At 42.8% G+C, this 27952-nt stretch overlaps 1 protein-coding gene across 2 annotated transcripts in view; it reads right to left on the bottom strand.

Moving 5' to 3' along the window:
• Positions 1–27952, bottom strand: part of LOC119377852 (L-fucose kinase) — a 65657-nt gene that overhangs the window by 25307 nt on the left and 12398 nt on the right. The window contains exons 8-15 of one of the 2 annotated variants that reach the window (XM_037647152.2): positions 23434–23553; positions 22728–22905; positions 18759–18877; positions 15830–16003; positions 14501–14632; positions 12146–12261; positions 4813–4890; positions 3855–3991 (exon numbers count right to left, since the gene is read on the bottom strand). In XM_037647152.2, the coding sequence (XP_037503080.1) occupies positions 3855–3991; positions 4813–4890; positions 12146–12261; positions 14501–14632; positions 15830–16003; positions 18759–18877; positions 22728–22905; positions 23434–23553 (1054 nt within the window). The remainder of the gene's footprint in view (positions 1–3854; positions 3992–4812; positions 4891–12145; positions 12262–14500; positions 14633–15829; positions 16004–18758; positions 18878–22727; positions 22906–23433; positions 23554–27952) is intronic. The other variant, XM_037647160.2, reaches the window with a different exon arrangement.

Genomic DNA, 27952 nt, shown 5'->3' with positions numbered 1-27952 from the left:
CCTAAGCACTTGTGTAATCAATCAGTGTAATATCAGTGAGTGCTTCCTGCATGACTTCATTTCTAAGTTAGGCTGCTGAGTATACATACATAAACAGGAACAAATGTATACATTGTGTGCTAACAGCTGCTGAAACTTTTACAAGTGCTCATATCATACAAATATAAGCAATTACCATTTTCAAAACTGAACAAAATACATTCACAAAGCCACAATGCAAACAAACCAGAAGCAAAATCAAAATGGTACCACCACATCAGCAAATACACAGTGAAAGAATTAGACTTTGTAAATTTAAGCCTATAATTTCAAGATACAGTGCAAATAATCTGCCTTGTAAAGTACGCATTTGCAGTGATTGTTTGAAGATCGAAAAAAGAAAACAGTAATATTCCTTTTTTGACCTTTTCTTTCTGAGCCACCACAAGAGTTTTTTTTTGTTACCTATCAACATCTGGTCATTATGAGCTGTGTGAACGCCTTGTTACATTGTGAACATTGTGACCAGATAACTTGTTCTTGGGCTAGCTGGTTAATGGCTCTTGCGTTTTTTGCATTTGCTTTAGTTTGTGCAACAGGGGCTTCACATATGAGTGCTGCCAGTGTCACTGTTGAGATGTCATAAATGATCCAATTGTTCAATAGGTGGTCATCACCATAGTCAGACTACCCACTATAGTCAGACTGTAAACTAAGCTCTGTAGCCGGGAGACCAGGCAAGGAATTTTGAATACTGTAATGGACTATCACAGCAGTGGGAGCATGGATTTGTTACTGAGTGTTCGAACCTCAATGCCCGGCTTAAAGCATTGCTGTGAGGCTTTCAGGGTATGGCATTCAAAGCAAAAAGAAAAAAGACATTTGTATTGCAGGAAAACCTTGAGGCTTCACCACAAAGATGTGTAAAGCCATACAGTGCTAACAAAAAATTACTCATTCTTTCTTTTTTTTTTTTTTTACTGCAGACAGCAGTTATCACCTGGGAAATTAATAGATTGTGTCTGTTTACCATTCTCGTAAACTGTTGCGCATGAAAGACGTAGACGGGGAACACAAAAGGACACACACGGAGCGCACACTGTCAACAAATTTTATTAGCAGAGCGACGTGACCTTATACCTGGCAAAACTCAATGCGCATGACAGCAAGTACATACCAACAACACGGTCCACTCAATATACACGTGTTGTGCCACACAGATACGCGATTTTCTTGTCGGAAAGTGAGATGGACGCTTGGCTGACGCATTTTTCTTTTAAGCCCGAGATTTTGTGAGCCTCGATAATGAGACGCGACATTTCGTTGTTGCTATTTGCGATTATGTTGCACTTGTGAAACTCCGGAATACAGCCACAATTATTGCAATGAACTGCAAGCCATCCCCCCGTTTTGTTTTTTACATTGTTGGCGTGCTCACGAAGCCTGTCGTTTATACAACGAACCGTTGTACGAGAATGACAAACCAACAAGCCCAAGTCGACGCCCTTCTGTTTACCATGCTTTGGTGACAGCATCCAGATTTATTGCTCAAAACATACGATATTGAATGGGATGAAACTCCTCAGGATAGAGAGGGCATTGCATATGGGGTGAAGTTATAAAAATCTGGGTTAATAGTGAGACTTACAAGAACTTATCAAAGTTGAATGCCACCCACCAGGACTTTTAAAAAGATCTCTAGTAAAATAACTAAAATGCAGACTGTAGCAAAATATGGAAGAAGCAGAGTGGATACTTCACAGAATATACTAGATGGAGGATGTACAAAGATGTGGAAAAATTTGAGAAGTCACAAGAAATTTAATATTTTTTGGCGACTCCTAAGATTTTCTCACATCTTTGTACCTCCTAACTAACATCCACTGACATGTTAAAATAAATTCCTCTAAAATAACTAAAGATCACATCGGTGCGAAGTTTTGAGGTAAAGTAGCAGGTACACAATGCAATATAATGCCAAAGTTATAGAAACTCATGGCAACAGGGGCAGTAAGAAGAAATTTAAATTGGACGAATTGAAGCACACCACAAAGACCACTTAGAGCCTGAAGCATTGATAGTAATCTATAAAATACAGGTCAGATCGGTCAGATATGGTATGAAAATTTGCAAGAACATGGGGAACATGCTGAAGCAACTATGTAGAAATTTTCAAGCAAGTAGGGTAAATAAGGCACTCCACAATAAATTGAAGTGCAGCGAAATTCACCAACACCCATTACAAAGAGTGAACATTTTAAACTTGTCAGTGTAGACATAAGAAAAATAATTTTAGCTGACTTTTGAGAGGTATGTACTTGAATTTCTGCATAAGCTTGCAAATTTGAAGTTGCTTCCCAAGAACAGAAATAAGTGTGACATACGGAGCAATGTTTACACAATAGTAGCTGCAATACAAGAAATATCATGTTAGCAGTGTATACTGCAGGAAGAAAGTAGTATCCAAGGTGCATGGTGCCTCATGGTGGCATGATCTCTTTTTGTTACAAGCAAGATGGTGCTTTACAAATGAATCTGCAAGTTGCATGTGTCTACTAAGGAGTCTCATAACTGATGACAGCAATCAGCTTAAAGGGACACTAAAGGCAAATAACAATTTATGTCAGCGTGAAAGCTCAATGTATGACAACGTCTAAAACAGTAATATTATCAACAGCAGTGCCCTACTTACCGAGAAATTAAGCTAAATGTATCACACGATAAGTGCCACGAGTGGGACATTTTGGAAATGACCGCGATGACGTGAGAGAGTCCGACTACAATTAATCACTCGTAATCAAACTAGCTGCAATAAAAAAAGAACCTTCCATGCATCAAGACACGTAATAAAACGCTGCTTGTTCGTTTGTGTTTGATTGATGGAAAAAAGAACCTCTTTGGCGTTGCCATGGGGAACGGCGCGAGTGGTTCAAAGGTTCCGTTTTCGCCGAACTGCGCTTCGCCCGGCCCCCTGCTTTGCTCACGCGGTCGTGTATCAGCGGTAGTTTCGGTATCGCGTACTGCCGCGTGTGTTTTGCGCGCTCGTGAAAGTCACTCTGACAGAAAGTTCGACAACGTAGGGCAACGTTGGGCACGGCAACAGTGACGTGAGAACGACCGCTCTCAGGCGGGTGATTTGAAGTGCGCTAACACAATGCGGACCACTAAAACGTGATTTTATTTCAAAATAAGCACTTCCTTGGCACAAAAGTAGCACTACGAGGTTTCTGGACCACTATTTCAACAATCAACGTCGACATAATATTTGCCTTTAGTGTCCAGCCTAAGAAAATTAGATGATCACTGAAGTTCAGGGTTTTTTTTTTTGCAATAAGAATATGGCTGTCCTTGCCCTCTAAGCAGATGTTCGAACACTTGCAAAAAAAAATGCGGCCTTTACCTCATCTTGCAACAGTTCCTTTGTTTTAATGGCCCATGTGTCATCGAGGGTTGCAGTCTCAGATATTCCTCTACTGGTCAAAAGTAAACTGCAGAGTGTACCCGCCACCACTAGACAGCTAAGAACAAACAAACTGAATGAGTGAATGAATTTTATTCTTTCCAGTTTGGATATGGAAAAGAAGCAGAGGCTGAAGGCTGTATAACCTGAAGGTGGTTCCACTCATAAAACAGTTTAGTAAGTAGGGCATATGCAGCCCGAAAAATAACACTAACTCGTACTGAAATGACAGTAAGTGTCATGAAACAGAGCATTCCAAGAACAAATTAAAGTCATGTTTACTTGCAACTCATTTAACAAGCCTGATGTCCATGGCACCACCTTATGTACAATAAATTTCACTGTACACCACATCATAAGTGTACATAATTGTGCCAAGTCAAGTGCACAAGTTCAAGAAATCCTTACAGTTTACCTGAATCCAACACAGCCATTACACTTGCCTCACGACCACAAGCGCAAGCTGCGTTGATAAAAGGTGTGATGAGCACATCCGACTTCTCCACCAGAGTCCCTTTAATAATGGAGTTTGTGACACGAAAAAAAGTGTCCCTGTGAGAAAAGTCAAAATAACAAAAACTAGTTGTGTGTTCATTAAGAGGCACATATTTGCTTTTCCCTGCAGCTCTCCGTCTTTAATTGAATGTAAAGAATGAACAGAAATGTTTCTAAGCTATGAAAGTGCTATGAAAAAGGTAAACAAGTGTATAACATCAGTTTATAAAGACCATCAAAACTTACCATGAGGCTAAGTTTTATAAGCTAATGCTTGCAATTCAGTGGATAAATAAATGAATGAAGATTAACCAATGGCTGCCTTCTCACATAGTGCAACCAACCAACCACACTCAAGAAAGCCAGGCCTATTTGACAAATAAAGGAAACTGGACAATGTCATTAGTGGCACAGAACAGCTATGCTGAATAAAGTATAAATTTTACTTTCAGAAACAGGTTCTTACACAATACTGCATTACGCAAAGCCTGCAAGCCCCAATGTCTGCAACTTATGAAACCACAGCTAGAGTGGTAAATAAAAATGTGCTCTGGTGATAAATATGACGTGCCTCTAAATCTCGCAAGAAAGAAACAAAATTAATTTGACACAGACTTCTAGAGAGGTTAGCATATGTACTCAAGCTGGGGCTCTTCAGCTAGAAATTACAGTGCTTGCATTTGCGCTTCAACGTACAGATGCTGTAATGTACATCTATAGTTGCAAAAACAAACCACTTTGACTTCTCATCTCTAACTTAAAAAAAAAGTATATTTAAACAAAAGTTAAATGTGCTCCTGCAATGGTTTCCTCTTAGGAATGTCGAACAAAATTCTCAAAAGTTCAATTAAAATAAAAAAATACAAGATGCAACATACCAAGATCTACAAAACTGGTTTTTCAGGTCCTGATGTGCCAACACATCCACTAGGGAAAGCCTCTTGCAGTTTTTCCATCTGCAAGAAAACAAAACAGAATATACTCACATAATATGTATGTATGGAGACTGTCACTGAGACATAACAAATGCAAGCAGGAAAAATACTGAGCACGAAATGTGAATATACTGTATACACTTAAATGCACCCTGAAACAGTTTTGACAATTTTTTTTTACGAGCCCAATGAGCCATTAGTGTATGTCCTTCAGGTCATTAACAGAATGATTTAAGTGCTCTGTATAAAGTGTGACACAACCTTAATGAAAACCAGCAGATAGTGTAGCCAAGGAAGGTATAGGGGATGTTATTTGTACTGTTTTAAGTGTACTGCAGTAATTGTGATATAGATGAGAGGAAAGTAAAGTGGACGAAAAGACAACTTGCCGCCGGCAAGGACCGAACCAGCAACCTTCTGAAAGGTTGCAGGTTCGGCACCTGCCGAAAAACAAAGAAACGTGAAACAAAGTGTCAAACAAAGAAACGAGCCCTCAAAATACCCTTCCTTCATTCCGCATAAAATATGCAATTTATAAGGTTTTACACATGCGAAATGCTACTGATCGCAGCATGCTGCCACAACATGTTTACAGCTGACCATGTTTTGGGACATGACACCACTTTGGGACAACATCTGATCAGTTTCTTAGCGTTTATACAGGAGGAACAAGCGGCCTAGCAGTTGGGTTTGTAGCGTCACCTTGTAGCGCAGAGCTCAATCAGAAAAACACGGAGCACAGCCTTCACTATTCATGGTGCGCCAGCGTAGGATCATGGAAGGTGGAGCTCAGTCCTGATCACTTGCCAAGTAAGTTGAGGAAAAAAAGCAGGGCTTGGGAGGAGGGTAACCTTTAAGTGTTCGTAGTTCCCTTGATATAAGGTCATTTACTTAAACTATGGTGTGATCGACTTACTCTGGTTGTAGCCTAATCGCTTACATAGTTTCAGGAACCCTTTAGGTATGTGCAGCTTCAAGAGTGATCCACCTAGAACTTGTGTCAAGCATGACATCTGAGGCATTCTTGATGGCCTTACGTCGATTCTGTGCCAGAAGAGGACTTCCCCAAGTCATTTATTCAGACAATGCGAGGGCCTTTAAGAAAACGTCAGGGGATTTGCGAAAGCTTTGCAGCATGCCGTTACAAGATGATGTCGCCGGACACCTGAGCAGTAAAGGCATCAAATGGAAGTTTATTGTGCCCAACGCTCCATGGTGGGGTGGATGGTGGGAGCGGCTGGTAAGAACTGTGAAGACACCGCTTCGCAAGATTCTCCGACGAGCCTCCCTCGATTCCGAAGAACTTATGACGGTGATTGCAGAAGTTGAAGCCGTCGTCAATTCAAGACCTCTCACATTTATTGAGTCGGAAGACGGCGAACCATGCACTTTGACTCCGGCTGATCTGTTAATTGGCAGAAGATTCACCGCAATACCACAAGGCAGCATCGTGAAAATGGACATCTCAACGCGTAAGGAGGCCACCCGGAGACTTCTATACAGAAGGCGCCTGACAGAACACTTTTGGAAACGATGGACCGAAGAGTACTTGCTCCAACTGAGATCAGCGCACTTCTGCGACAACGGGGACAAGAAGAAAGTTAAGGAAGGCGATGCTGTACTTGTACATGCTGAAACCCTTCCACGTCAAGTGTGGCAACTCGCAAGGGTGATTGAAGTCTACGAAGGAGATGATGGTCTCGTTCGCTGGTGCAAGATAAAACGACAAGACGGCCTTGTGACTACAAGATCCATACAAAGACTGTACCCCCTAGAACTTCAGGCGTGACTACTGCGCGGCCGGGAATGTTGAATTTTCCCGCGCTCATCCCACCAGAAGAAGAAGAAAAACAGCATGCGCCTGGGCTCGTGCGCTCGTTCTACCAGGAACGAAGGAGCCATCTTGACGTTCTGGGCTCGTGCGGACGCTAATAAACGTCTGTTTGAGCTTGTAAGTCCGCGTCGGCTGGTTTTTGTGCCACATATTTTACATTTGGTGCCGAAACCCGGGAGGCGACAGCCGGGAGCTACCGTCAAGGGACATCACTGGTGGCTACCGACTGGAAAAACAGCCGCGAACTACGGAGGCCTACCGATCAGCTGACCGCCATGGACAGGCTCAAGATGAAGAGGACCACGCGAAGGGCCCAGAACACCAAGCTTATACAAGAGGCAAGTGCGCTACTTGAGAATGATGACGCGACAGTGCGACAGATCGACTCGATTTACGAGAGGCTCAAGAGCAACAATGAGGAGCTGAAGAAGATTAATGATGAGATGGAGAGCCACATAAGTGACGAGGCATTCGAGGCGGAGTATGCTACCGTAATTGAATATGAGGACAACGCGACCCGCATCCTAGCCGAGCTCCAGAGCAAACGCCGCCAGCATAGCGAGACATCTGCAGTCTCAGCGCCCATCGAAGTTCGCGACGTGCCGGCGGCTATTGGACCTGCTGATAGGCCAGAAGCCAAGTTACCGAAGCTGACGATTAATCCGTTCGCTGGTGACTTGTGCAAGTGGAACGAGTTCTGGGAGCAATTCGATCAGGTCATCAACCAGAACGGCAATCTTTCAACTAGCGACAAATTTAACTACCTGAGGCTGTTCTTGAAAGGAGACGCAGCGGCAGCTATAGCGGGGCTTCCTATCACCGAAGCATGCTACGAAGACGCATTAGACATCCTGAAAAGACGTTTCGGTGACAAAAAACGCTTGGAGCAGGAGTATTTCTCAAGACTTCGAAGGCTTACTCCTGTGCGTTCTTCCAACGAAGTGGCCAAACTGCGCAAGTTATATGACCATGTGCTCATTAACACGCGGGGACTGGAGGCGCCTGGCATCAGCAAGTCGTCCTTTTCATCGATGCTGTGCGACATTCTGCTGAGGGCATTGCCACGTGACATCGTCGTGGCATATCATCGATCCTGCGCGACACAACCTGAAAGCTCCAACAACGTTCAGCATGACACGGAACTAGAGCGTCTTCTTCACTTCGTCTCTATTGAACTGGAGAGCCTCGAAAGGAGTGACTTTGGGAAACAAAAAGGATACAACGAGGCGGCTCATCCTAAAGACGAGAGTCCTCGCTTTCACAGCGCGACCCCAACGTCATCAGTGCTTCACTGCCAAGTTGCTATAACTGAAACGAACTCGAGCTGCAATTTCTGTAAATCGACGGAGCATTTCACGGAGTCATGTAGCATGGACTTACCGTCAGAGAAGAAGAAGCTTCTTTCTGCCGACATGAGGTGCTTTCGATGCACATGTAAAGGTCACCGAGCAAGGGATTGCAGGCGTAGAATTGCATGCTCAAGCTGCGGAGGTCGTCATGCATCCAGTATGTGCGACCCAGGGAAACTGAGCCGAAGAGCGTGGGGAGACGTCAAAGGGAGCAGTACGACCGTATGTGCAGCTACAACCAAGAACAACGCAAGGGGTGACTCTCTGACCTGCGTGCTCCTACAAACTTTCCGCGCATGGGCAGTGACCGATTATTCGTGTCGCTATGTCAGAGGCGTGTTCGATGGAGGAAGTGAACGCACATTCGTAACCGAAGCACTTTCAAGGCGTTTGAAGTTGAAGTGTCTTGGCTTTGCTACTATAGCAATCAACACTTTCGCTAACGTCAGCAGTTGCACACCGAAAAGACTCCGCATCGTAGAGCTTCACCTCTGAAGTCAACATTCCGACGTGGAAGTCACACTGAGAGCCATCGAGATACCCCACATTTGCCAAGACATCTCAGACAGCACGATGACTTCTGTGTTCGTCGCAGAATTCAAGAAAACCGGACACGATATCGCCGATGAGCTGCTCCACTCATCCATTGAGCAAGAAAGCGGAATAAGTGTGCTGATTGGCTCTGACCAGATGTGGACGGTGATGACAGGTGAAATTCACAGACCTAAAAGCGAGGAAAATCTCATTGCCATGAACTCAAAGTTCGGATGGACATTCCAAGGGAGCACCGACCACTGGTCGTCAAAGGCAGTTGACTCCCGAGTCATGGTATGCGTGTTGAAGACTCAAGTGGAGGTTGGTGAAGAGCTAATCCGGTCATTTTGGGAACTAGAGAGTATAGGCATATCTGATACCGGAAACAAGGAAATTGAGATGAGCTCAACTATGCAACACTTCGAGGAAACAATAGAAATGCGAGGAGACAGATACGAAGTGTCATTGCCCTGGAAAACTGGGTTTGAACTATGTGACAACAAGGAAGTCGCCACTACCAGACTAAAGAAACTTTTGAGCCGATTATCCAGCAAAGATGGTCTTCTGCAAACTTACGATGCCACGATCCGCGACTACCTACTAGCCGGACATGCAGAAGTAGTAAAGGAAAAACCTCAAAATCCGGCGAAGGTTTACTACATGCCACATAAAGAAGTGATCCGGGAACAAGCGCTGACAACAAAGGTGCGAGTCGTTTTCTACGCGTCGTCAAGGGCACGAGGATGCAAGTCGCTCAACGAGTGCTTAGAGAAGGGCGACAACTTGTACCAGGACCTCGTAAAGATATTGTTACGCTTTAGAACGCACCCTATCGCCATAATGGCAGATATTGAGAAGGCCTTTCTTCAGATTTCTATAAAAGAAGAGGACAGAGATGCCTTTCGATTTCTGTGGTTCGAAGAAGGCGATGTTGCTGAGTTCCTGCAGAAGCAAGTGCAGGAATGAAGGATGACCAGAGTACCTTTTGGAGCGACATGCAGCCCATTTCTGCTGACGGCAACCATTCTTCATCACATAAGAAGAGCGCCACCAAGTATGGCATCGACCGCGAAGACCTTGGGCGAATCGTTCTACGTCGACGACTTAGTCACAGGAGCTGATATGGACGACGAAGCTGCCAAGTTTTGTAAAGAGGCGCAACAGCTCATGCTCTCTGCAGGCATGAACCTTCGCAAGTGGACGACAAACTCCAGAGAGCATATGAACCTGCTGGAAGGCGAGCACCGATCAACCAGCCAAGATATGGTGGTACTTCATGAAGCTTCAGTAAAAGTACTTGGAATTGCCTGGAGTCCCCAGAGCGATGAATTCAGCTTCTCAATGGCAAATCTTCTTGCTTTTATTAAAGCAAAATCAGACACGAAAAGGTTTGTTCTGCAAGCAGCGTCAAGAGTGTTCGACCCGATGGGATTCATCGCGCCATACATGGTGTCTGTACGAATACTGTTTCAGAAAATCTGGACCCGCGGAATCAACTGGGATGAGTGTTTGCCTCAAGATTTACGAGAAGAATGGCAGGACTGGGTGAACCAGTTGACAAAGCTTCAGTCAATTAGGGTACCGCGCTACATCAACAGCAACGGAGGGAAGCTGCCCCATGAACTAGAACTGCACGTTTTTTGCGATGCAAGTCCGTTAGCATACGGCGCAGCGGTCTACATCGTGTCTGACAGAGCAAGACGACCTCACTTACTAATCGCAAAGTCACGTGTTGCTCCTATCAAGACGGTAACTTTGCCTCGTTTAGAACTTCTAGGAGCATTGATTGGTGCAAGGTTGCTGAGCTTCATATCCAGCGCACTTACGGGCTTTCAGCTACGCTACACGATGTGGACGGATTCGACAGTAACGTTATCATGGCTTAAAGGCGATGCACAGAAGTGGAAACAGTTCGTTCGCAACAGAGTCACTGAGATACAAGGGCGAACCGAGCCTTCCGCTTGGAAGTATTGCCCTGGTAGTGACAATCCGGCAGACCTGTTGACACGAGGCGTATCTTTAGACCAGGTAGCTACGAGCATATCGTGGTGGCATGGACCTCGCTGGCTTCAGGAACCTGAGAACCTGTGGGCATCACAACCAGTAGAAACAGCGGATAACGACAAACTTGCCTATTGTGAAAGGGTCGACGTTCAAGTGTCCCTTACCACTCACGTCTCGCTTCCGCTACTTGAAGTGGAGCGTTACAGCAGAGTTGACAAGCTGTTGAGAGTTACAGCATGGGTGCAGAGGTTCGTCAATCGCTGCAAACATCATGGCAGCGATAAAGAAATTGGTCCCCTCATGGCAGAGGAGCTATCGAGTGCGGAGCAGTACTGGATTCGACATGTACAGGACGCATTTTTCAGCGCAGAAATCAAAGCTATCGCAGAAGAGCGTTCTGTCGACATAACATCACCCATCGCAGGCCTCAACCCATTCCAGGATGAAGATCGGATACTTCGGGTTGGAGGGCGCTTAATGCGGATGGAATCTCCTGAAGGTGTCAAGCACCCAATTATATTGACAAGCGACCATCACTTTTCAAGGCTACTTGTAATCCGATCCCACTGCGAAGTGCTGCACGGAGGTGTGCGTGATACTGACTCAGTTACGAGAGCGCTTCTGAGTGTGCAAAGCACGATGCCTGGTGAAGAAAGTGACCAGGTAATGTTACTTGTGCAAACGTTATACCGTTCCACCAGGACACGCTCCAATAGCTCCTCTCGCGAAACATAGGGTGACACCAGCGCACGCGTTTGAAGTGGTTGGAGTGGATTTCGTGGGACCTCTCTTCGTGAAGACGCCGTTAGGAGAGGCGAAAAACTACAAGGTAGGAATAGCGCTAGAGTAATTACACACCCAGCTCGGCAGCCAAAATAAAAAGCTGAAAAAAAAGAAAGACAAGTGAGGCTGAAGACAGAACAAAAGAAGATTCTGTTGATGTGGCTTGTGTGCTTCTGAGCTCTAAGCACAGTGCATGCCATTCCTTCAGACATTGTTCTGAAATGTTTTGAAGTCACAGGTATAGCTAATACAAATGATGGTACAGGAAATGACCATTTCTGAAAGTGTGTTGCTGAACCAAACCTGAGCAGCAAGCTTGACAATGGCCAAATCAAGGTGGACACCAGGTGAATAAATGCATTACGAGAACAATTGCGATATCTCTTTTGGTACAAATGGACCACGGAAGTTACGCACAGATAGAAAAATTGCAGCGAAAGGAAGTGTTCTGTACTAGGGCTGATCCTCAACAAACTCGCACACATACAAAAAAAAGGTGCCTTTACATGAGTGCACTATATAGATACATTTCCTGAAAACGAAGCTGCATGTTGGCACATGTCCTTGCTCTAAATGAATTTTTCTGATATACCTAAAAGTACCTTCTTTTCCCTTATATTCAGTGCCTTTCCGTTATGTCACAATTTCTAATAAAATGACCACATTTCTAAGGTATCCATTTGCCTTAGAGGCTACTTGTATTCATCAATAAATTATCAGTAACTAGTCAAAATGAAAAGAAAGAAATAATAATAAGGCAGGCCTGCCCTACTTATTTAAGTGCTCTTGATCTTGAGGGGAGGTCATAAGGCACAGCGCGTCTTGTAAGCTCTCTTCACTGCATGTGAACCTCTTCGCAGTCATCAGGCAGTTCTGCTGCTGTCCCCGCTGCAAAAGTTAAACTTTCTGTTAACAAACAATACCCTTTCTAAAGCACCAATTTGTGGCCATTGCTCATTAGTTAAGCAGAAAATGCACAAGGATGTGCAAGCTCAGTAGAAACATGCATGCGTGGCTCCATAACTGAGCCATGGCAGATGCAGTACGGCACTGTGTATGCACTAAGAATGTAACGAGAACAGCCTCAGGTGCATCTTCACCTACTATAGGAGGTGCAACACTGACAAAGAAAATTTGACTGCCTATGTCAAGAACAGCATGCACAATCACAATTGCCTAACCATTCTCAACATCATACACTGTACATAAGTTCCTGAAGAACAGGAACTAATCAGCCAAGCAGTTTATTTTAAGCATGTAACGAGGGCATCAACTTCAACCTCTTATTAAATCCCATTAATTATCTTTTGGGGCTTTACACGCGAGAACCTCTAGTATCTTATTATACAAAGCATGCCACAGTGGGGGACTCCGAATTAATTTTAGCACCTTTGGTTTGTACACGTAGACGTGTGCATACATAGATGACTATATATATATATATATATATATATTCAAGCTTGCTATGAGTTACAGATTTTGGTGGCGGCAACGGCTTTGCAAGCGAAAACCCCAGTGCCGGCGAGTGTACAGAAATGCGGCTCTCGAAGGTGCGCCGGTCACATGTGCATTTGTATACGCCATAATCACTTGATCACGGGCTTGTTGGCGACCAGCCGTTTCTGATATGGCAATCTGATGTTTTATTGAGGTCACTCGTCATTTTACGTTGCCACACTTCATTGTTGCCTGGATATCAATGCATGACCGTCATTGTTGCCTGTATCAACTGAAGTGTTGCACTGCTAAATGTGTTGAAGAAAGTCTAATTATCAGTATGGAGGAAGGAAAAATTTAGGAGGGAGCATTGTGCAATGCCAGAGAGAAAGAGGGAGAGAAAGAGCACGCCCATTTTTCCGGTAGGAGACAGGCTCTTGAGCTTTTTATATATATATATATATATATATATATATATATATATATATATATATATATATACACACACACACACACACACACACACACACACGCACGCACGCACGCGCACACACACACACACACACACACACACACACACACACACACACACACACACACACACACACACACACACACACACACACACACACACACACACACACACACACACACCACACACACACACACACACACACACACACACACACACACACACACACACACACACACACACACACACAGGTCGTCCCATGTAACTTGAGCCAAGAACTTAAAAATGAAAGGAGCGTTGGAAGCGAATCGAACTGAATGCGTACTGTTTGTGCTGGCCTATATTTACTCAGGCTGTTTTTATTTTACCCTTAACGAACTCATTAATCATGTTTAATTAAACAACATTTTAATTATTGGCTGAACGTCCAAAGTATGAACGCTTAGTTGTAAAGCACCTTAAGAAATCACTGCCTAATTGTTTCCTGCGTGATATGTCTCACGTAGTCGCTTTTTCCGCATTGCAAAGAAAGCCCACAAAATATGAAAAAAATCCACGTGACTGATCACTTTCGTACTGCTTTCATGCTGCTCTCAAGTGCGCGATTGGTGAACCAAGTCACCTGCAGTGTTATATGGGTGCTTTATCTCCTCGGCAGCGCTCAGCCAGCAGCATGCATTTGTGCTGTCATCCGACAAAGCTGAAGGCACAGATGCCAGCTGCCATCAAAACTCCTCTGCCACTTCCCTGTGGCCACAGTCATGCTGCTGGCGACCTTGTTCACCGATTGTACATTAGGGAGCAGCACCATATCAGCGCGTAACTGCTTGGTCACATGGCTTTTTTTCGTATTTTGCAGGCTTTCTTTGCAACGTGGAAAAAAAGGACTACGTGAGATATATCGCACAGGAAACAACTCAATTGGTGGTTTCTGGAGGTTCTTTATGACTTTGCATTCATACTTTGGGTCATCAGTCAATAATTAAAAAGTTGGTTAATTAAATATACTTAATGAGTTAATTAAGGGGAAATTAAAAAATAGCCTGAGTATCTATGGGCCAGTGCGAATAGTAAGCGAATAGTACGACGAAAAGCACTGAGCACAAAACATACAAGCTTTTTTTCCTCACATGCGCAGCACCGTCAAACCTATCAGTGACTTTTGGCAATAAAACTTCTCATCATAGTGAGAATGACCAAAGCTAATGTATTACTAACATAAACATTAGAGAATTTTACGTGAAGACTGTCTTCCACTCCAAATGTGATGACGACAGGAGATGATACGCCAGAATGCTCCAAAAAGACTTCATACTGAATTATGCAGCTGTTTTCAGGAATAATCAAAGCCTGCAAGCAAGAAAAAAACGGGCCACCAGGATCAGGCACGGACACAATAACGTGCATTGTGAAAATGTTACTTAAAAGCAGCGTATCTTGCTACCAATTGTAACCAGCAATATCAAAGTAGGTGCACCGAAACAATTCGGCCAGATGCTTGTTGAGAAGAATACTTCAGGATTTCATTTTTACAATTATATTACAGTGAAACTTCACTTGAACGAACACGAAGGGACCTCTGGAAGAAGTTTGTTAAAGTGAAAGTTCGGTGAACTGAAACAGCTGTGTTGTAGCTTGTAATCACAAGCTGAAGGAAACAACAGGTGTTCAAATGCATTTCAACCAATTTATGTCATGCTTCGCATTTGCATGTGAATTTATGCCTGCTGAGGATCTCGTGAAGAATGTAATAATCCTTTGCTGCACTTGTGCTCTTAAGACTGCAGTGGTCACTAATTGACTCACTGTGTCTAAGCTCTCATGAACTTTCTCCACCACAACAGTCTGCTGGGCAGAAAATTACTTGAGTTTCTCCAATAGCATCAGTGCTTCTACACAAAGGTTCTAGTTTTCCGTCCAGAGACATGCGCTGCTGTTTGGCACTACGATAACCAGCACGCGGTTATAGCGCTAAGGCTACAGCTGTCACTGCGGCTATGACTTCAGCTAGCTTCGAAAATATGAAGGCAGCCAATTGAGCTCCAGGGTCAATTGGGACCCACTTTTCAGCACGTGGTGATGCAGTGCCCTTGGCAACGTAAAATCGTGGAATCCGCTGTTAGCTCTGGTGGCGCACTGTTGGCGGAGCTAACCACGCAGGAAACGGTAAAACTATGCTACAAAAAGTGGGGTTGTACTTGTTGAACTGGTCAACATGACCCGGGAGGCACTGAATGGTGTCACAGAAAATGTTCGAAGAACTGAAATGTGCTGTGCACTGAATTTCGTTAAACTGAAGTGATTTAACATTGGGTTCAAGGCGCTTCCATGGGGGATTTAAAAAAGTTTGTACAAGTGAATAGTTCGTTTGACCGATCTTCGCTCAAGTGGTATTTTACTGTACAGCAGTTATTGAACTGTCAAGCCCATATTTAATAATATCATGTTCATTCTTCCATCTGCTGGTGGCGATAATAAACATCTAACCAACAACATGCACAACATTCTTGAGAGGGACAGGAGTAATGAGAGATCTGAGGAGCTTACCTGAGTGTTTAGGTTCACTGTCAGCCCATTTATGTAGCAATTCTTGCCAACCACCACCTCACGTGCCTGCAGGCAGCAGTTTCTTAACACTGAGTGGCTTCCGATGAAGCACTTATTGCTCTTTACAAAGGTATTCATAAGAAGAGCACTGTCGCCAACTTCTTTTTCGTCAACCTACACAGAACGAAAAATTCAGTTGTGCCAACAGTACCACGATTGGCAAGGGAAAGCATAGAGAAAAGTGTATTGCTATTATGTAAATCACATAAGACATGACGCCACAATGACAGAAATTTCAACAGGTCTGGCATTTTCAAGCCTGAAGAAATGTGCACTACAGGGAAAAAACTGGACAAAGCAGACCACATAAAGTGTTACAACGGGGAGTACGTTGTCCAGTTTTTGTCAGTGTAACTAAAGAGTGCGTTCCTCTAAAAATGTACAACCAAGAACAAAGGAAGTTGAGCCAACCGGTAGAGAAGTACCAGACAACACAAATGGCATTTGTGTTGTCTGGTTGTCTTCTCTTGTGTCCACGTTTGCCCGCCTTGCTTTCTTCTGCGATGTATAACTAACTGGCCTCAATTGCAGTTCCACAGGCATTTTCAGTCGGCTGGGATTTGCAAGCCTTGAAGCGAAATAAGATCTCTTTCAGATGTTTCTCATATGTCATCATTAATGTATGCAGTCTTTGCAAGTCTGCAAAATGCATGAAATAATGAAAATTTGTGTGTCCATCATTCTTACATCAGTATGCGTGGGGGTAACGATAATGACAAAAAATACAGACTGGTAAAAAATGAAACAAGACACACGTGGCACTCTATGTGATATAATATAGGATGTCTTGGAAAATGTCTTGTAGTTATCTAAAAATAGGGAACATGCAGTAATTAAGCAATTCCTTTAGGACTGCTTTAACTACAACGGCATAGAATATATGAAAATACACTCTAAGAAAAAAATCGAGTATTTGGGGAGTATTTCTGCCACACAACAATAATCGTCATCCACCTCGCGTACTTTCCTCGCGTTATCACCATGGTCCCGGCACTTCTGGGTCACGAACGGCGCACATGTTATCAGCGTGACATAGCATTCTTGATAGGAAAGTGACGACAGCCGGGTTTTCAAGAAAGGAAACACGAGCAAGCCAGATGACGATTATTGTTGTGTGGCAGAAATATTCCCCGAATACTCGATTTTTTCTTAGAGTGTATTACAAATTTGCAACTAATTATTTTTTAAACTAAAAGATTCAGATCCTAAATACTTAAAGGGGTCATAAACCATCCCTCGGGCTTGGTGAGAAAACACATCCTGCAGAATGCAGACACAGCTATGAAAAACTCAGCCAAATCTTGCAGCCATTTGTGGCAAGGAGAGTTTACAAGCGGAGTGCAAAGTTGCCATTTTCTCAGGCACTCTCTTTTCATACAAGGGCCTGTGCTCACTCTCTTCGGAACTGCCGGCACCTGCTGTTTTATCTCGAACAACAGACAGCATACTATGGCCAATAGCCGACATAAATCAAGAGTGGCGTTTGGATCAAATGCGCTTCTTGCCACGTGGTGCTGCCTTGTGCCGGTGCCCCATTCCATAGTCTGCTAACATTACACAGTAGCCACACTTGTGCACAGGAATCACAACAGGAGAGAGCAATCGCATTTCATCACGCACGCTCCAAGGTCATGACATGCGCTGACGCAACTTCTTTCCCCCTTGTCATCCATACCTGCTTCCAGTGTGCTCGTCTGGACAAGAGAAGAGAGAAAGCACCTAAAGGATGCAACAAATCCCTGCAACTCCGCTCGTTCTTGATGGATTCGAGAAATTTTTGCAGCAATCAATTCATGAGGCAATAAATTCCGATACTGAGGTAATTCGATGATTACTTAGAAAAGTGGTTCAGGACCCCTAGCTTTAAAAGCTAGGGGTCCTAAACCACTTTTCAATTTATAGGATGACTAGCTTTAAAAGCTATTCATCCTATAAATTTATAACCAGTTTCAGGCATTCAAAATGCTGCTGCTGCTCAGTGCAGCGCAATACCAGCCTATTTCACTCTTAAAGCAGAAACTTACCTGTAGAAGAGCATAACTGTCAAGCCCTTAGCAGGGGCCCTTGAATAATATTCTCTTCGACCGTAACCACATTACTACTTACATCTTCCTTTGAAGGAAGCACGAAGCAACTGCCCTTATCAGATAAGGCTGCAATCTCACAAATTAATAGGGAAAAAAAAGTTGCTAACACTTGGACAAATAAGTGACCCAAACCATAGTTAACATTTCCTTCTGTATTTCAAAAATGTCACGTGCTAAACCATTCTGCAGAGAAAAACCTGCAAGGCAGTGGGCTATGCACACTGCCTTACAGCACAATATGTACTAGTAAACAGATCTTAAAACTTCTGAGAAGCTGTATTTTTTTTTTTTTACAAATTTAATATTGTGAAAAGCTGCTGCTAAGGGTAAAGATAAAAATGTGCAGCAATAACTTTTCACTTACAGTGTCTAGTGCATTCCTTAATCAGTATTTTAAGATGATCAAATACAAGAGCACCACTGCACTGCAGGTATGTGTCTTCATATCAGCTACGGCAGTGGTGTTTTCATCATAAACGACTGTAGCCACCTTCTTCTAACTGACACTAGCCGCCTGGTGTAACTGCATCCATACGTATGCACTTACAACAAAGTGACATTGCTCAACATTGCCATAGATATTCAGAGATAAGATTTGATGGTTTCAAACCACGTACTGTGTCAGCCTCAAAGTTCAAGGTAACTTACTCAGAATAAGGTTTTAAGATGTAATGTTAGATGCACAAGTTCAACCTTTGCTGACTGCCCAAGAAAACATACGTACCACAATTAGCTAGGCAAAAAGTAATTAATGATGCAAGCAGATAGGTGCATGAACTTACATCCAAAACAGCATGAAGAAGCAAATCACTGCCCGCATGACTAATGAGAAAGTCGGAATGTTGACGGGCAGTAGTGTCGTTGGACAAGTAGTGGTGACTTGGCTGGCCTTCCAAAACATCTGAAGAGATGAAAGAATAGTTATAACAACAGTATTGAAAGTTGGGCTAGTTGGTACGGCTGGTTGCATATAAGGAACGTTTTCCAGTAAAAAGAACTTCAGTTGTGAGTACAACACATGTCCTGTCTTCATCTCGTCCTTTGTATTCGTCCTAGCGCTTCCCCCTTGTCCCTTCAATATGAACCTTTACTGACTTTACCTTTACTACTGTCACATACATAATAGTATACATATATTTTCTATTTTGCTTTATAAACTCGCAAAACCTAAAGAAAGCATGTGCGGTGCAACATTAACGCTGGTGGGAAAAAGGAAGAGTTTACTTCAACTAACAACACTGCCAACATTGCAGGCATCATATGGCCAAGCACTGTGGTTGGTGAATTCTGAGATAGGTCACATGAAAAGCTGCTGACTTTTGTCAGCATTCAATGCAACTATCAGCTTGCTTACACAAAGCAGCTGTGGCATAGTGGTTAGAATGCAGAGCTTGAAAAATGGAGAATCACTTGTTCTATCTGAGGTTGGATGTCCTCCTTTTGTCAAGTTATGCCACACAAAGAGTAGTGAACAAATCAACACAGAAACTAACATTTTGTAAGACCCCCAAATCGGGGGTCTTTAAAGGGCTCCTCACCAGGTTTGACAATTTTGAGCTGACGAGTGCAATGCATGCACTGGGTGTTCACGATTACGTCTGCCAAAATTTGCAACGCTATGCGCCGCGTAAATGCGTCAAATTTCAAGCTGAATGCTGCTTGCCCTTCTTCTCGTGGCCGCGTGCCCAGAGAATGGGGGATGACGTACATGGTGGAATGGCCCTACGTAGATGGTAGTGCTGTGACGTCGCTCCTCTACGTAGACGACTGTGTTCTGACGTTGCCAACAGTAGCACATGACACTGCGATAATTATTTGACATGACGTGTAGTTTGTGTAGTTTGTTGCTTGAATGGATGAACAAAACTTGAGAGCAATAATAAAACACACAAACAGAATGTGTGCGTTTTCTTTTTTAATTTTTACTGCAAATCGCAGCGAGATTCGAGACTAATCTACCTCCGTTTCGCATGTGTTCGTGTTCTCGTGCCTTGCGCATCGCGCAGACGCCACCCTTTACAACGAAACTAATTTTCTACCGCGTTCCAGCACTCATTAGGGTCATTTATCCTCCCGCGTCTAACTAGATGTACATGCGGCACACCGCTAGTCTAGCGTCCGTGCAAATGTTGCAGCTTTCGTGCTTAGTAATAGGTTGAAAGCCAAGTGATCGCCGAGGGCGCATTCGGCATAACTTGCAGAGATGAAGCGCAAAGAACACCGCCACAACACTGCTCGCGTCTCAGGGGCTCAGGCTGGATCGGGCACATCATGCGCTCGTGACATTGTGTGCGCATGATGTGTTCATGCGTATGCGTTATGTGATCCTCCTGCTCGCGTGCCGAAGAGGGCAGGGAAGGGATTTCGATTGCGAAGGCTACATGGGGCGAGCGACAAGGGTTTGCAGCTCGCCTCCTCGCATCATGGTTTCCCGCTGCTACAAATTATTGTTTTTCTCGGCTTCTAAGGGACCGATTACAAAATTCATGTGGCATAATGCTCTTTATTGCGCTCGCAACAACTTCCAATGTCTAACTAAAATTTGTTATGTCACCTGGTGAGGGGCCCTTTAAGGAAAATAAACTAAACTGAACTGACAGGCCACTTCCTAGCTCATCAATACTCTTTGCAGTAATACAGTGCAGGAAACAACTTGCCAGAAAGCAACCAGAGCCTGCCAGTTTGCACAAACAATAAGAGCAGATTGTGCCATTTACTGGTGCTACAGGCTTTCTAATATTTTTTAACGCCTGAGTTTTTCATGTGAAACACCAAACCTCAGCACAATAGTACACATGTGCACCACTGGCTGAAAAGTAAAGAAGTTTTGACAAATCAAGTGCATTTGTTGGGAAATACTATTTCAATTAAGATGCATAGGAAAGAGGCACATTATGCAAGCAAACTTATATTCAACTATGTATGTGTAAGGAATCATTCATGTTCTCCTCCAATCACACAATTTTGTGTTATTTGTAGAGCTGTGCGAATAGCAAAATTTTGGGTGCGAAGCGAATTCGAATATTGAAGTGTGAGTGCAAATCAAATCGAATATTTTTCAAATATTTCTAGAATATTTCTAGAATGTTTCTCAAATACTTTGAAGTGAAATTGCAGAAAAAAAAGTTGGAGAGGAGAGAGAGAGATAAGATTCTTTAATTAAATGCCCGGAGAGGTTAGCCTGGTTTGTCGTCTGGCTTGCTACTGGAGAGGATTCCTAAGCATATTCTTATAAGATAGCAACATGAAAGTGTTTCTTTTCGCTAGGTTGATGAAGCACTGGTGGGGTAGTGTTTCATAGTTGTCTTATCAAGAATGAGGCAATGTGGAGACCAAATTGTATTTATGTACATGATTTGGTGCAACCAAAGTGTTGCCGACAACACCATACACGTGATAGGCAAAGATGCCATTTCCTCAGCCTCTCCTCCTCTTTCAACTTCTGTGGAAGTCCAACTGATGTGGCGGACAAGGGTGTGCTCCCTTCAAGTCCGGTGTTCCAAATCTGCCTCGTAGACGTCGATATATAAGAACATCTGAAATTTTGGATGCTAAAAAGCTTCGGCTTCCGATTTTTCGGACTTCCTGACGAAATTTCAGGTCCAAAACAGCATTAATTGAGCCCCCACCTCTGCACCATCTTTCATCTCCATGTTGGAACTAGCGTTTTCTTGAGTTAGTACATTTGCGACCGTAGCAGAGCTTGAAAGGCAGCTTTGCCGCAATACCGGGGTGTGATGAGGTGAAGCGTATTGAAAATCTAGGGACCACTTCCAATTGGACATTGACTGTGTCTTGGCAAAGTTTGACCGTAACAGAGCTTCTAAGGTAGCTTTGCCGCAATACGAGAGTGTAATGAGGTGAAGCATATTGTAAATTTGAAGGGGTCACTTTCAATCGGACGTTGACTGCATTTGTTTTTGGGAAGTTCGAATAGTTCAAATAGTAAAATTCCAGTGCGAATCGAATCGAATAGCAAACACTATTCGAAAAATATTTGAAATTTCGAATATTCGCACACTCCTAGTTATTTGGCTTCATGGTAACCTGCATGTCACTGCTCAAGATCTGCATCACATTTTCCAGCGTAATGATTACTGCATGTGCCTGCGTGTCAAGCTGGTGCTTCGTAACTGACAATGTGTTTCAATCATATCACATAGGAGCAGATGTTACACACTTCCACATTGAAAGTTGTTTATATGCTCATCCTTGCCCATGTTCTCCCCATCCAAGCATCCAGGTGGCCCTGGAAACCCCCACTAGGTGGCCGGAAGGACCATGATTGTGTCTCAGAGATCGGCCTAGTTTACTTGGTGAGAAAATGAGCAAACAGAAAAGCCGAACTCCGGGGATGTAGGCAAAGAAATCTGCAATTTATTTAAACAATTATGTGCTTGAGGGCAAATATTTGTTGCAGTGAGGATATTTTGGTACTGTTTGTTGTTTTGTTGCACCATTCCACTGATAACAGAGCTGGTCACTAGCACATTTGTAGGGAAAGTACATACTTGTACATAATGTGCCTTTTCTGAATTACAACAGCTGCTTGTCAACTCGAGGAGAAACATAGCCATGTTAAACCCCTCAAAGTAGTAGACAAAGAAGTTTCGCTCAGAATGAAGAACTTGTGCAAGCAGTTTCACAATGATTCTGTCATTAAAAAAACTATTATTCATACAATGCAGTGTGCAACGTGCTCCGATACATAAAGCAAGCAGGAAATATACAAAAACAGTGCAGTTACTCACAAGCTTTTAGAGAGTATGATGACAGTTCTTTCCAAACAAGGTTTCGAGCCCTCTGGGCCATAGTTCTCTTCTCAAGACTAAATTTTTTGTCGTAGCAGCGACCATGCTGGCCACTAACAAATGTGTCTTGCGTGACGTCTTCGGCCATAGCCACCAGCAAATCAAAAAACAATGACATCTGAAAAAGAAGACACGTATGAACCTGAATGTAGCTTTGAGATTGTTTAACTACTCAACATAATACTTTAAAGAAAAACTGACATAATACTTTTGTCTCACCTTATTATTTCTGTTTTTATTCCCGAACCGATACACAGCCATGAGAGATGTCGTGGAGGACCCCAGATTAATTGTGGCCACCTTAGATTCCTCAGAGCACCACACAAGGCACAGTACTTATGGCTGATAACCGAACCCTCTTAGGTTAGCTCACAAATATTCCTGTACATTCCACACCTCAACACACTAACACATAACAAAACAGCCATACTCTAGCAGCCTCTATCTCTCTCTCTCCCTCTTTATCACACACCAAGCTGTGTATGTGTGAGGTTCTTGAGGTGCAAGGGACCATTAATTAAATAAGTGTCATTAATGCCTCTAGCTACCTAAATGCATAAGAAGCATGCAATTTAATATATACACCTTAATTAAAGGTGAAACAAGAATATGCAGTCACATATGCTAATGCAAAGGAGACACCAACTTGCACTGGCTCAGCGCCGCTGTCAACACCCATGTATGTGCAACAGTCCAAAGGAGACATGGAATGCAGAGCTAGGAGACTCTCGGCCAGCTCAGAAGAAAAAAATACCATTCCAGACACCTGGGAAAGAGAAAAGATTGTACCTTTAACCTTTGCACCTTAACAAATAAGAAAAAAAAAAGAGAGAGATGAGATTTTCTTCTAGGAATATAATAAACAAGGAATATCCGCACTGTGTGACTGACTGAATTGGTTTACACGATCTAGTGACACAATCCAAGAGAAATGCCTCAGTAGACAACCCCAAATAATTCTGACAATGTGGGTTTGCTTTAACATGATCCTAAAGGAACGTATATAAGCAATGCTCTTCTGTTGTTATATATTCCATGCTGCTGCACACCACCAGTGACCTTATAATTAGCAATGAAACTGAAATCAGCTGAAAAAAAAAGGTGGCAAGGTGCCATGAAGAATGACCTTGAAGAAGGGTAGCGGAGGAAGGAACAGCTGATGACAAGGCAGAAGCCTATTACATTATAAGTATTAATTCTATTTGCATACGGTTAATAAAAAACCTCTGTAAAGCAAATGCTTAATCAAAATTTGCTCTTGTAGGCTAATGAATGCAGCAATCTGTGTGGAAATACATGCTGGCAATTAAAATATTTTAGATAATTTTATTAAGCAGAACATCGTAAATAATTGCAAGAACTTACCGATTTTTTTCCAAGTCGATTTGCAGAATTAAAGTACTTTAACGTTATTTAAATAACATTATTTAAATAGAAAACACTTTCAAACTGTTATTTAGCAATGACCAAAATCTACACACATATTTAAATGAAGAATAATTTATACCGAACAAGGCAGTAGAAAAATCCTGTCCAAGCTTTTGCAGAATGCGATCTATTACGAGCATGCAAAGCATCTTTATGACCTTGCAAAGCATCTACAAACTCTCTCGTTTTCGGCAAAATATGAATGTTTAAAAACATATTGTAAGGTTTTAAAGGTAGCTAGAAATAAATATTACTCGACCGACCTGCCTTCTCTCTTAAAGTCTAGCCCTAAAATGTTCTAGAGGACAATTGCCTTCAGTGGTGTGGGTAACGAAGTTTTTATTACACTAAGATAACCTGACATGACTTTCCGATCAAGAGTGTGGACCAGAGCTCAATGGCTTCTTTTTATGTTTTCACTCAAGAAGGTCATTGCAATGTGCCATCTGTTCCTAAAACAGACGTTCATTTTATGGAGCTGATTAAAATCTCACTGGAAGACAGAATGTGGTATTGATAACGTAAGTTCTAAGATACCGAAAAATACCTCCTTCATTTGAGCTCCAATATTATTCCAAATAGTTAGGCAGTCATTATTGCCTGGACAACTATTGGTTGACTGGAAAATTGCTAAGATTATTCTCATATTTAAAAATGGGAGTCGATAGCTGAAAACTACCATCCCATTTCATTGACATATATCCGCTACAAACTTCTTGAGCACATTATTTAATCGCACCTTTACAACCACCTTGAGTCCAATCATTTCTTTTTCAATAACCAGCATGGATTTAGTAAAAGGCTATGTGCAACACAAATGCTTGAATTAACCACAGATCTACATTCTAACATGGATGATAGCCTCCAAACTGACTGCATCTTTCTAAACTACTATAAAGCATTTGACCGCATAGCACATTGCTGTCAAATTGCAAAATTATCAGCCCTTGGAAATGATAGTTTAAATTAGTCATGGATTAGAAATTTTTTATCTTGTTGCCTTCAATTCACAGTGGAAAATAACTTTTCTTCGTACCTCTGTGATGCAATATCTCATGTACTGCAGGGTAGCATCCTGGGTCCCTGTATCTTTAATTTACATTAACAATAGCACTAACATAACTTCCAGTATAAGGCTCTTTACCAATGACTGCGTTGTCTACTGGGTTATTAAAAATGCTGATGACCATGTTAATCTTCAAAAAGATCTTGGTACAATAAATGGCTAGTTATCCCTCAACTAAAAGCAAAAGAGTTTCATTCAGTCCAGTCCTAAACACTCTATACCGAACTTTCCTTATTCTATAATAATATAGTGTTGCCTCATGCACCTTCACACACCTGTTTAGGAATCAGTCTAACTTCTACACTCTCTCGGGAGGAGCACGTAACTACAGTTTGTGCTAAGCCATCTATTTACGCCATAACTTGCATCATTCTAATTCTAACATAGAATAAAAAGGCGAGAATGCCGACCACAAGAGAATAAAAATGCATTGATGTTTTGGCACCCAGAACGGGAGCCTTGCTCACAAACTGAGATTGTGAACAAGGCTCTCGTTCTGGGTGCTGAAGTGTCAATGCATTTTTATTCTCTTGTAAGCAGCGTGGAGAGTTGGGCGAGTTGGCACGAGTTCATTCTGGCCGAACTGCGCAGTGGGACGAGACGAAGAAAGGCATTGTGGTCGGCATCCTCGTCTTTTTATTCAATGATTCTTCATGACCAGACGGGTGTCCGTCGAAGCCTTGATTTTAACTATAACATACCTGCATTAGCCTATATAAATTTTGTTTGACCAGAGCTAGAATCCACCTTTTTCATTTTTCTGTGATGCCCTCTGCCGTTTTGGTAGTGTTTTGGTAGGGGCAGGGACAATCGGTATCACCAAAACGAAAGCTTCCGAGATCAAAAGGCCTTTGCAACCTTTCCGCTAGGGGAAGGGGGCATGCACCATGGCATCGTGCAAAAGGCTGATTCACCTCAGCAGTCTGGTCTCCTCATCAGAAGTATCTCACTAACAAGATAAGAGTCAATCCAAAATAAAGCTGCGCGAAATATATAATCTAACAACAACTGCCATTCCAGTGTCACAAACCTTAAACTTCATCTATAGCCGTTGGATACCTATTGCTCTGTTTAATTTCCAGGCCTACTGCATAAATACTACAGTTTTGTCACTTATCAATCCACACCCCCACCTGAACATTGTGCTGTCTACATAACAACCTGAACATTAAACGCAATTTTGGAACGACTAAAGCTTTTAGGTCATCTGCACTACCATAGGCCAATGCACTTGGGAATGACCTTCTGGAAGCCTTCGTCCCGATCACTGACCGTAAACATTTTGGAGAACAACTAGACAGACGTCTTAATACTGTATAATGATTTCACTTCTCTTGCATTGCATACTGATTTAGGCCTGTATATAATAGTTTTTTTTTTTAGATTTCCCCTGCTTTATTTTTGTTGTCTATTACTCTGTACCGCCCTCACTCAATGCTTCCTCGGAAGCCCTGTAATGTATTGCAAATAGATAAATAAATCTAAAACCTGCCTTTAGTTTTTTGTTGTTGGTTTATTTATTTATTTTAAGTACCCTTAAGCACCTGCACATTGTAGATGGAAGTGGAGTACATACATACAGCAATAATATTAGAAATTTAAATTTATACAATACAGTTAAAGCTCGATCTAATGAAACCCAATTTTACGAAGTTCTCAATATAACGAAGAAATGTCGATTCCCAAGCCAATACCCAGAGGACACAGTGTTATCATCAACCCGAATTAATGAACTAGCTTGGCCACCAAACCCAATTTAACAATGTTTTTCCAGAAATAATTGAGTGGAAAAGCGGTGAATTCCTTCCAATTTTTCGGATATGGGTTTTCCTTCGAGCGTGCGCTCAACGCTATCGCATTAAAATGTCTAGGCGCCCTAAACATGGCCATAGCTTTAATAGTTTGATGAGGCTACACGCTGCGCCCATGCATGGAGCATTGGACTTGGCAGTCGGTATCGCTCTTACGTACCGGATGGTGTTACGGGCAGCGATGGTTGGTTTCGTGATTTTATGGCACTAATCACCTCCTTTCAACTTTCTGGCTCATCCTGCTTGCACAATCGCCTCATTCATTCTCCGCGTCTCTGCATATCATTCGCCCGTCATTGCTTCATGTAACCCTCTTTCTGACCTGCATTGCCCGGACATGTTGCCTCTATGTCCGGGCGACATGGGAGGCTCCACATCAGGACCAACCATGGGCCGCCCTCGCAGACTTTTCACATGCGCAGGAGTAGACTAGTGGCAAGAACAATGGCCTGGCAGCTGTTGGTTGTCGCTATGTTACAATTTCAGATTTCGAAGAGCTGAAAATCCCTTTTCTCGATTTTACGAACTACCAGGTTTAACGAAATAAATTGTCCTCATCATTTCGTTAGGTCGAGTTTCAACTGTACTAGCAGTATTTGCGCTCAATGTATGGCAAGACTGCCAAAAGAGAAAAAAGATGGAAACGAGTAAAAGAAAAAAGAATGTTACTTCAAGGGCTACTGACACAAAAATGGCCTTGCGTTTTTTTGCTGCAATGTGTTGCTGGGGGCCTGTTAGTCATAACATGGCACATCGTTTGCTGCAGCGCGCGACAGATAATTAATTACAGGCTCCTCATTACCGACCACTGTCAGTTTCGGTTTCAAAAACGACAAGCCTCCGGGTGCAACTATCACCAC

Source organism: Rhipicephalus sanguineus, chromosome 1 (genome assembly GCF_013339695.2).
Source record: "Rhipicephalus sanguineus isolate Rsan-2018 chromosome 1, BIME_Rsan_1.4, whole genome shotgun sequence".
NCBI classification, from domain to species: domain Eukaryota; kingdom Metazoa; phylum Arthropoda; class Arachnida; order Ixodida; family Ixodidae; genus Rhipicephalus; species Rhipicephalus sanguineus.
This window is presented reverse-complemented; position numbering and strand designations above follow the sequence as displayed.